Source organism: Sander vitreus, chromosome 2 (assembly GCF_031162955.1).
Source record: "Sander vitreus isolate 19-12246 chromosome 2, sanVit1, whole genome shotgun sequence".
NCBI classification, from domain to species: domain Eukaryota; kingdom Metazoa; phylum Chordata; class Actinopteri; order Perciformes; family Percidae; genus Sander; species Sander vitreus.
Genome location: NC_135856.1, coordinates 18658974 through 18670239, shown reverse-complemented (window position 1 = coordinate 18670239; position 11266 = coordinate 18658974). Strand labels below are relative to the sequence as shown.

Below are 11266 nucleotides of genomic sequence, written 5' to 3'. Positions count from 1 at the left end.
TTATGGTCTTTATATAACTATTATTCTTCTTAGAAAATCAATAAAATGTCCCCCTGCTTTAAAGGCCTGATCAGAAATAAGTTATTAGAACAATTACAACAAAACTCACCCTCAAACAGCAATAATATTTTAAAAATATGTTTTATTACATTAACATATTTTCAAATGGTGAATATAAAAAATAAATGTATAAAAGTTTGGCAAAATTAATTTCATAAATTTAAACAGTACTAGATAAACAAGTGTTCCAAAATCTCTTACAGCTTTCGGATGTTCTACATATTTAACATGATTTAGCAAAATGTGTTGTTAATAATAATAATGTGGTAATAAAAGTAATATTTATTACAACTGCCAATTGTAGAAGGGAGCATATTTATATAGCAGTGTGGGAGTAATGACAACACAGTCTGATGATGAGATAAGACGTCATCAAATATGTATTTATAAATCTCATAATTAAACTACTGTACATGGGCAACAATCCAATTGCTTTCTATAAACTCGTGAAACATTGAACAAAATGGAGGGGAAAAAATAAAGTCAATCACAAAGAGCAAACTTTTGGCAAGAGAAAGGAAACTATTTCTATTTCTAACGTAAGAAGGGGTATGTGTAACAAAATAAAAAAGTTCAGTTCTGTGACTTCTGTTTTTTAAGATAAAGTCATACACATGCATGCTTCTGCATTGACCAAAATGCAAATCAGGCAACCTCTCATCCAACAAGCTCTCCTTCACTTCCCAACCAGCACTTGATGACATGCTGCATCATATGACACATCACTTGACTCGCTGAGCGAGGGAGCAGAGGATTGCAAATGAAAAACAGAGAACTGAGTAAGGAATGATATATTGCAGATGTTTAACTGTCATATTTTAAAACAACAGCGACATAGTGTTTCCTCCTTGTTGAAATATCACCTTCATCTTACAGTGTGCAGTGGAAATTGCAAAAGACCACAGTGCATTCTTGGTAGCCTTTTCGCTTGATGGTTACATCATTTAATGTCTTCCTTTGCTCTTGGATAGTCAATCTAAAAAAACAAAAAAACACTTCAGTTTTCAAAGTAATGCAACAGTACTTATACAAGGCGGCTGGCAGCAGGGATTCTATCAAGGGGAAGTTAACAAGGGCTTGTTAAACATCTACTTCAACACCCTGCTGCTGTAGTCTGTGGTACAAGATGAGGAATGAAAACCAACTTCTATACAGTGTCAAAAAACAGATTAACAATGTCAGTGTTCATAGTTCTCAAATTCTCAAACTATTCTTGGACAAGTAGTTCCTGAGTCAGTTAAGATATTTGGCATAGGTGAGCTGCTTCGTATGTGATCTTTGAGAAAAGTGTATGGTCCTATAAAGTAGTGACTGAAAATGAAAAAGAAATAAATAAAACAAAAAGATGTGCCGTTTAAAAGAAGAAACCAACATATGTTCAGAAACAGAGAACCACCATAGTTTTGACAAAATAAATCAGTCTCCTGTTTCCCGCTTTCCAAATTTTTTCAGATTTTAACTCCAGCAATTCTGATGTAAACAATGTCCTTTGGTATTGTTGTCTGAATGTGCCATCATTCAGGAGTTCCACTTCTAAATTTTCCAGAAAATCTTCTTTCTGTAGAGCATGTAGGAGATGAAGACCCAACAGGAAGTAGCCACGAGATTCTGGGTGAGGTGCTCGGTGTGGGATTGGCTGTTGGTCATTCGCCAACGAAAGGGAAAGTACTCCTCAAACACTTCATGGCCCACGTACACCAGGATGGAGTTCATACCTGGAATCACAAAAGTAAGAGTGAAGAGTGAATTTAAAAGTGGTAAATTTGGTAAATCTAAGTTCTCTGTTCCCTTACAGACAGAAGTTAGACATATCAGCGATTGTGTAGACTTAATAAATCATACAAGCTCTAATATTAAACTACATCTCCACAAACACTTGACTTCTATATAAAATTGTCTACTGATCCTGAGTGCAGTGTTTTCCCTAGCTTTGTGGAAGACTTAGGTGCGCATATGGCATCGGTGGCGGGGGGGCTAGGCAACATTCCTCAAGAAAATGTGACGTTTTGAATACAAAAATGCAATTTCCCCATACATTTTGTCTCTTTGTGGGTTTTGGTCTCTTTGTAGTCGTGTAATGTATCTTTTTAATCATTTTTGTTTTCTTTCGGGTCGTTTTGGGTCTCTGTGGTCAGTTGGCGTCTTTTTGTAGTCGGTTTGTGTCCCTTTGTGTTAGTTCTGCGTCTTTACATTTTATTATAATTATTTTGGAGCATTATCATCACCGTATGTGTCTAAAACGTTGGAAAAGCTAGAGCAGATAATAAATGAATAACACTAAAAAAAATGTAAAGACAAAACTTAAAGCTAAAGAAGTCCACTGGGAACCAAATACAATCTATACGTCTGTGGAAAGTCTTTTAGTTACATTCGTTCATTCAGCTTAGGTGCTGCCTAAAACGGTTCGGGTGCTGCACCTAAACCTTATAACGGCAGGGAAAACCCGGAGAGTGTAAATCTGACAATACAGTGCAATGCTCACCAGGGTAGTAGAAAGGTGCTCCAGACCACCACTTCTTCACATCCACTGTGTAGTAGACCAGCACTAGCAGCACATATGCAAAACAGGCCAGTGTTGTCACATAGGACAGAGACCTAGAAATGAACAGACACATACAGCATTGTTGAAGGCAGTCTACTGGAAATATGTATCAAAGATATCCCTGTAGTTGTGGGGAGATTTCAATTGTTTGCAGACATTCTATTATTTCTCTCGTCTAACTTTCATACAAGACACAATGCCTCCACAAAAAATCCCTGCAATAATTTGCACTGGCTTGTGCTGAAGGTTAACAACTTCTGACTGTGCCGATGCTCCCAAGCACTGGCATGGATGGGTGACCACTTTGGCCTAAAGTTCAGAATTAAAGCTAGTCACACTCTTGGACTCCATTTTCTGATGAATATGCGTGTGTTTGATATTTAGGGTGGGGGAGGTAGCTGGCTGGGAATGAAACAAAAATGTGGAAACCCGGAAAGTTTTTGAATTTTGTGAATTATACACACACAAGTGTGAGGTTGGGGAGGGATCTCGCTCACATAGCGGGGACTACAACATTTATTATCCACCAAGCTGGAAAATTGTCACTGGCCCACCAAAACATAAATAATCGTAAGCACAAAAAAAACATACCATACAGCAGAACAAGTAATAGTATCAGAACTACAATAAAGTCCTACAGCATTAAAGTACTAAGAAATGCATTAAAAAAACAAGACCTATGAACCACAGATAGAGTGATAGGATAGAGATAAGGTGGTACACAACTATAATAAAAGCTGGGGATGTCTCCTATAATTTGTTTCACTGCTTACCCTTGCAGCAACTTCCTCAAACATTCAGTCAGCAAACTAAATTGCTGACCAAAACTTTCACAAAGTGCATTTAAAAGCAATTTTACCACAGGTTCTTGTTAACAGGAATGAAACCCTGGTCTGTAGAACACTTGGTCAGAGCTGCTGATATGACTCCCTGTATGTTACAAGGGAAAAGCAAAATGAATTAAATGTGTAGCGTAGAACTCAAACATTGACACTGAGATCCTATTTAAAAAAGAAATAAAAAAAAAAAGACTCATTTAATATACTTGAAAGTACCAATAAACTGATACAAATGTGCACATGCTATAGAAGCATAAGATGTGATACAACAAGTTATTGTACTTACCAACAAGAGACCCCATATAAGAAATCTTGACATTATGCGTGTGTGGAGATCTCTGTAGTGTAAGATTATTTTTCCTGCCTGGGCGACAATTAAAATACAATTAAAAGCTATATTAGTATGAATCTTGACATCCGCAAAAAAAATATGAATAAAAGCAAGAGACAAAAAGGAAGAGAGAACCAGAAAAATATGCATTACATACCTGTAATCCAAGAAAAGCCATGAGGATCGAGTTGATGCTGCCAAGAACACCTTCTGGATCGTATGGCATACGAGTTGCATAAATCACCTTCATTAACATGGAAACACAAGTGGATTTATGTAAATACAATACAGTTTACCCTTGCATCACCTGTAATTTCGGCATGTTCGGGGTTAGCAACTGTGCACGGACCTCTCAGAGAGAAACCTGATATGTAAGCTCAAGCTTAAAATCCCAAGTCATAAAAAGACTAAATGTGACTACTCTCTGTATGTTTGGGTTGTCTTGCTGGGCACTAACCCGTGACGAGGGAGTCTGGTAGATGTGGCTTTCTCCAAGCAGCCATCGGTCAATGAAACCAGCCGCGCCACCGGTGCAGTTAGCATACAGGCCCATGTCCCCGATCCCACCGGGACCCAGATATCCTCTGTTCAGAAGAGTCGGGGGAAGTCAGTGTTATCAATGTAGGATAAAGGGTATCGAGAGGAAGGTTAAGGTTTCAAAACAAACACAAAACTAAGGATGACATTTTAAGGGATATTATCAATTGTGATTGATTTAAAAAAAAAAAAAAATAAAAAAAAAGTTGCATTTATGGCCTTTATTTTATGACATGACAGCTTAGACATGAAAGGGGAGAGATAGGCGGAATTACATACAGCAAAGGGCCACATGCGCTACCAGGTGAGCTACCCAGGCGCATATTGTGATTTAAATCTTGATTCTACTTTTTTCTCCTAATTGTTAATTATTTTATAATTTCCTTTATGATGCATTGTTAATCCAATTCTCTAAATATAAATAAAGACAGAAAATGTTTAGAAATCTTAAACTTGGGTCTGAATACAAAATATAGTGATATAGACACTAGTAAAGCATTGCCTGATAATCAGACTGAACTGCTGTTGCATTTCAGACATACAAACACATACAAAAGACCAAATACACAAATACTTTTTTTTAAGAAGTGGACAAAACCTTGTTGCTTGCTGAGCATTTCTCTCTTTTTTTTTCTTTTTTTTTTTTACATGGATACAAAAAGACAAAGATGCCCCGTTTTACTCACGTTGGGCAATCTGGCACAGGAAGCAGGAAAGTTAGGCATAGCCAGATGATTTCTAAGAAAAGCACACAGAGCCAGGCTGGCCAGTACAGTAAGATGTCAAGGCCAGGGGCCCACAAAGCATCCTGGAGAACATAGACAGATACTCCTCAATCAAACAATGTCTTGCTCTTCTTCAAAATACATCATAGAAAGGTAAACAAGGGAACACATCCAGCACCTCAGAATATATGAATGCTGTGTGTCGACAGTAGATATGGCAATTGTATGTTATGTAACTCTTGCGCCAGTTAAACACTTAAACCCTCCTGTTGTCCTCAGGTCAAATTTGACCCGTTTACAAAAAAACTTTATATATCAGTACTATGACAACGAAAAGTTGAAAAATGTGACAAATGTTGGAATAAGCTACATAAACGCAGGAAAAATTAAATTAAAAAATCAAAAAAATGTATAAAAATAAAAAAAATCGACAAAAACATTTAAACGCTGATAATCGGAAAAACATTGCCAAAGGCGACAAAAAACTTGTTAAAAAAAGTGACAAAAAATTGTAAAGAAATGGAAAAAAAAACGACAAAAAACTCAAAAAATTGACACCAAAAAAGTGAAGAAAAAAAATATTGGAAAAAAAGTGACAAAAAAAGATTGGAATAAAATCGACAAAAACGTAGAGAAGAGTGTGGAAAAAAGAACAACAAAATGTTGAAATTTCAACCCAGAAAAACACAAAGTTGCATGGTTGATGGGAAGACAACACAAAGGTTAATAGAAAGTTAAAAAATTAGGGTAAAATGGGGCTGTTGGCTGACCGTTGTAAGGATGTCAAGATGACCTCTCGCCACCAACAGATCCAGGCAGGCTACAACTAAGTATGAGCAGGCCAGGCGCTGCAACACACCAGGGATCCGCATGTTGTCCCAAGAAACTGTGGAGTGGATGAGGATTGAGTGCGAGCAGCACACATGCAGGGAGAAACACACAAGCAAACAAAGAAAGAAAAGAAGAAATAAGTCAAAGTTTGGAGCGGTATCAAACAAGATGGGGCATTAATCATCTAAATGGTTTGCAATATTATGATCAACATCAAATAAGCGTGTTTATATACTCACATGGTCCCTGGCAGTAGTTTGGGTTGATGATGAAGACACCGATGATGAAGAGCTGCAGGCTCCTCCACACAACTTTCCTCAGCAGAGAGCAGCGGGTGGAGCCCGCGCGGAGCATGGAGTTGATTGACAAGGCGATGGATGTCCCCATTATGAACACGAACCTGGTGAAGCAGGGACACACTAAGTGTGAGAAATTGAGACACTCAAGAGGAGGAAGGTGAAAATGACATTTGGTTCATTTAGTCAAGTATAATCTTCTCTTTAGAGATAGTTGAAGTTTTAGTGTTGAGCCCGTTTTTCGAATCCAGCTGCCATGAAGAAAATTCAAACCTGTATTTAACAACATTTTGTTTTGGTAGACAGAATTAGCTAATAATAAAAATACAAAAAAACACTCCGAAATACATGATACCAGCACAAAAGGCAACATGGTCAAACACTAAATGATTAAAGCAATAAGGTAGGTAATGGATCCAATCCATCAACTCCTTTTGAACACCTACAAATTCCACAATGGTACTGATGATTCTGGTGCTCTTTCAGTACATGTATTTGGACTGGAGACATTATTATGACAAAACATTTTTTATATTTACTTAAATGTGTAAATGGAAATTATTATTTTATTAACTGTCCAATTCAAGAGTGGGGTCAACTAATCTGCAGTACAAATATATGGAAGGGAAGGACATTTAAATTGAGCTTACCAAGGAAAGACCAGATCTGCAACAGTAAGGCCTGTAAGGAGACAAATTGAAAACACAGGCTTTAAAATCAAATACAATACCACGGCACGTTACAAAGATCTGTGAACAGTTTGTAACTTGGTTAAAAATAAATAAAATAAAAAGTAGAACCAGGTGGGGCTTACCATTCCAGCTTTCGTGTCTAAAGAACCAGTATCGTCCCCCTCCATAGTTCACAAAGATCATAATGACTAAGGCGATACTGACAGAAAACAGAGGAAATGCAGCAGACATTGAAATTATACCAAACAAGACAAGCTAAGAAACATGGATACATTTGTTTCAAATTATGCATCAAAGTTAAAATATCCCAGACACACAGCTAAATGGTTGACTTTCGGAAGAAAACCCCTGTGAAACAAATGCTACATCTTCAAGTCACAGGATCCATGTTAATATTATACGTAGTGGCTCATTAATGAGTCACAATTCCTGAGTCATCTGGCCAAATGTCACACTGCAGTGAGAATCACATGACACAGTAGAATGACAGATCAGGCCAAGTGGTAAACTCAGTTAAGATTATTCTTTGAGAAAGCTGAGCAGCAGGGGTCTACCCTCTGAATGTGTCCAGAGATCGCAGCCTCTTGCTGGGGCTGGGGGGGGGAGGGAGGATGTTGTCAGCAACTAGTGACGCTGTCCTGCCAGGGGAGCCCAGTTCCTGAATGATGAAAGTTAGATATCAACAACGTTGGAATCATACACACTTCTGCACACAGTTACAAGTTATGAATAATACAATTCCCTTGAAGATTTGACCATTACACGCTTTTGGAAAACATTTCTAGACACATGCAGCCTGTAATGGACTTTGTGCTACTATTCAATATTTTTTAATTATAAGATACATTCAAAAAGCGTGTAAAACTCTGCACTAAGTTCATGTTAACAGGGCCTGAAAGACATATCATAACAAATACTTTTTAGTTATGTCACATTTTTCATAACAAACTTCCAAATAGCTTTTAAAATGCAAAATTAAAATACAAACCTTATTAAATAAAAAGGTATTTGGTTTGTATTTTAGTTATAGTACCATCTGGCTAAATAAAGTCCTACAGTTTGTAGTTGGAAGAATATCCTCTACACAAACACTCACTGAGTTGATGAGCCTCTCCGTCTCCATGGAGCCGCCAAGTCGGAAGAGGATACCCTTCACTACATCAAGCCTAGACAAGAAGCAGTCAGTCAGTTTAGGAGGAATTCTATAATTCATTTGAGACACAAGAATACAGCAGCAGGGGCTCTCTGTACTTGGCAGTAATCTCAGCAAGATATGTTTATGCCACAGCACTGCGACAAATATCTCAACAAAGTGATTTAAATCTAATGAAATAATAATTTTACACATCACATGTAGATTTGATTTTGTTTGTACATGCACACATGCCTTTGTAGATTTTCTGATTTACTGAGTAACAAGAGAAGAACAAAATAATAAATAACATTACCCTAATATTATTGTTCCAATGGCGGACGCCAAGGCCAGTCCAGCAAAGATAAGAAAAGCTACTAAGATCGCTGTGTGTTGAGAGAGCAGAACATTTTTTAACAGGGAGGAATATAGCGTCAAAACACTTGACACATGTCCAAGTCATACATGCTTATGAATGCATTTACAGTATGTGTATGAGACTCACGTATGTAGCTGTTGACAGGGTCTGCATCAGTCACTACGGAGCAGTTGACCACTGCGGAGTCATTCAGATTTTTTACCCACAGAGAGTAGTTCCCGTGCTCCCCAAAGTGGAATGGGACCCTGGTATTAAAAATAACACGCTATATGTGTTCATAGTCACTCTATGGATCTTTCATTTTATATATGTAGATTGCAAATCAACAAGATAGCTAAAACATGTCTGTGTTCTCTAACTTACGTGCAGAGCTCCAGCTGGACAGGGGTGCTGTTGAGCTGTAGTGTAATTCCATGCTGTGTGCTCACAACAAAATCTACTGAACTGGGCTGACCAGGACTGGGCCCTGCGGGTACCACCCCAAGCTGCTGGTACAAACACTAGCACACAAGGAAACAAGGTTCCAGATCTGAACACAATCATTATCTTCTTCTGAAACAAGTCATATAGCTACAGAATCAACTAGAGGAGAATATTTGTTGTGTGTGTGTGTGTGTGTGTGTGTGTGTGTGTGTGTGTGTGTGTGTGTGTGTGTGTGTGTGTGTACCTGAAAGCATCGCTCTGACATCCAGGACACCACCACCTCAGTGTCCAGCTCATTGTTGACAGTCAGAATGGCCTCATCCATCCTCAAGATTGTATGCTTATGATGAGATAGGCCAGCTGGATTGAGACATAGCAGTGCACATTGTGCAGATCAGTCGAAACCGATTAGCAAATCATTTCCACATGCAGAAAAGATGCTACAGCCTACAATGTAGCTGGCCACACCCAACTGGAAAGCCACTGCTCACTAAAGCGACGTTATGATCAACATTCATATAATCAGAAGCCCTATGTTTGCTACTGCACTGGATAGAACCAAGGGCACACATGCCGAATAATCCGAGCTTTCCTGACTCCATGTTGACCGACATGTTGTAAGTCAGAGAAATCATACAGTGCAGGCGTTGCTTTGCAATGCCTTTGTAAATGCAACAGCGGCGAATCTTGCCTTCTGTTACTTACCTCAAACCTATGGTTCACTGCTATCGTTATGGACGAGAAAATCCTATTCCATACCAAAGGGGTTAGTTAGCCACAGTGAACAAAAAAATCGAACTGCAAACTACAGCCAGTCAGTTTAGTTGCTGCCTGGTAGAGAAAAGCATGTGAGAGGGCTGAAGTTCTGGCTGCAGAGCCCCGTGGTCACATGCTGTATTAAGCTGTAAACTACCTCCAGGAGGGAAGTTTAAACGACTGGAGCTCATTATTGGCCAGTCAACTGTTCATTGAGTTGGTGCTGTTTTGAGTTTATCGACAGTTAGCCCCGAGCTAATGGCATGACTTAGCTAAACAACATAACGTAGTAAATCTCCAAGTGGTTGGTGAAAGCCACCGTCATTGCTGCAAGGTGATTTAAACACATAAAAGGGAGAACGTGTTGTAAAAGTTTACTGGGCATTAAGTTATTAGCTTAGCTCACCTAGCTATAAAGCACTATACTGCTATTAGTTTCAGCATATACATTGTAACTATATAAACTAGGTTTTCACTGGTCAACAGTCCTGGATACTTACAGGAAGATGTTTCAGCTGTCAGTGGTACTGCGCAAACGGCTACAACCAAAGCAAGGGCAGCAAGGGAAAACATATATTTCTCTCGTTGTGCCATGTCTTTCTGGCTTGCCGGTTTTACCCCTAAAACTGAAGCTGTGTCTTTTGACTTCTTCAGTTTCCTTTTTGCCATAGCTGATGCCACTTCCGACCCTTTCTTGTTTTGACATTGTAGTGGGAGCGATGAGGGTCAAAGTACATTAACGTTACCTGTTTGTCGCCCTCAATGGATCACTACCTCAACTTGCTGCTAAATACCTTAACGTTATAGCTACTATGCTACTATAACAGGCTGGTGTGTGATCATATCATTTAGCAAATGATTGCATTTGCTGTAAATTGACAGTTTATTTTGACTGAGGCACTTATCCTACATAATAAGATCTTGGAAACCATTGTACACTCTGTTGCTATGGTAAATTTGGCCCCAATGACCTCTTAAATCTTTATTTTTAGTCTATGCTAAAGCCCATTTTATAGACTTGGTTTATGTGATGTCGTCTCTTTTTATCTATTATTATTATTATTATTATTATTATTATTATTATTATTACTACTACTACTACTACTGTGTATGGTAACATTATTTCAACCCATAAATGAACTAGCTGGCATATATGTGTTTAAAAGTGACCATTTTTTATAGGGAATTTTCTCAAATGAGCTATACTCTTTCCATCTTTAAATAATCACATCTCATGGATAATCATCATGGCCACCCAATCACTTATCATGCTCACTATTCACAACACCGATTTGAATGGGATCTCAATTTTTGATAAGGAAGAATTTAAAATTAGTCAATTTGCAGATGACACAGCAATCCTTTTAAGGAATAAATTCATGGTTGATGTTGCCCTTGATTCAGTCTCAATTTTCTCTAAAGCTTCAGGATTAACCCTTAATATTAAAAAATGTGAGCTACTTCCCATTCACTCAACGGATTCCATCATCTCTTCAATCAAGGTTAAATCTGAAGTGAAATTTCTAGGAATAGTTTTATCTAAAAATGCTACCAGAAGGGAAGATGTTAATTTTTCTAACCGTTTAATAGATATGAAGAAGATTGCTGGCTTACCAGAGACCTTACTATCTTTGGTAGAGTTACTCTATCTAAAACAGAAGGTATTTCTAAAGTAATGTATCCATGTCACTCCCTGTATGTTTCTTCCGGTAATATTAAGAAA

The 11266-nt window shown here is 38.1% G+C and overlaps 1 protein-coding gene across 2 annotated transcripts; it reads right to left on the bottom strand.

Annotated features, from left to right (window-relative positions):
* Window positions 1–122: 122 nt before the first annotated feature.
* hgsnat (heparan-alpha-glucosaminide N-acetyltransferase) lies at window positions 123–10242 on the bottom strand. 2 transcript variants are annotated; one of them, XM_078259592.1, is made up of 18 exons: window positions 10044–10242; window positions 9032–9147; window positions 8728–8864; window positions 8491–8609; window positions 8302–8371; window positions 7950–8019; window positions 7408–7511; window positions 6976–7052; window positions 6812–6842; window positions 6105–6265; window positions 5805–5920; window positions 4996–5117; window positions 4230–4356; window positions 3930–4016; window positions 3728–3805; window positions 3462–3532; window positions 2543–2655; window positions 123–1775 (listed from the first exon to the last, which is right to left on the bottom strand). In XM_078259592.1, exons 1-18 carry the CDS (start codon window positions 10210–10212, stop codon window positions 1594–1596), a joined length of 1950 nt encoding a protein of 649 aa, XP_078115718.1. In that variant the 5' UTR covers window positions 10213–10242; the 3' UTR covers window positions 123–1593. The 2 variants fall into 2 exon arrangements, with proteins under 2 accessions (XP_078115718.1, XP_078115710.1); XM_078259584.1 differs by lacking the exon at window positions 10044–10242 and having other exon boundaries at window positions 9032–9175.
* Between the last annotated feature and the right edge of the window lie 1024 nt (window positions 10243–11266).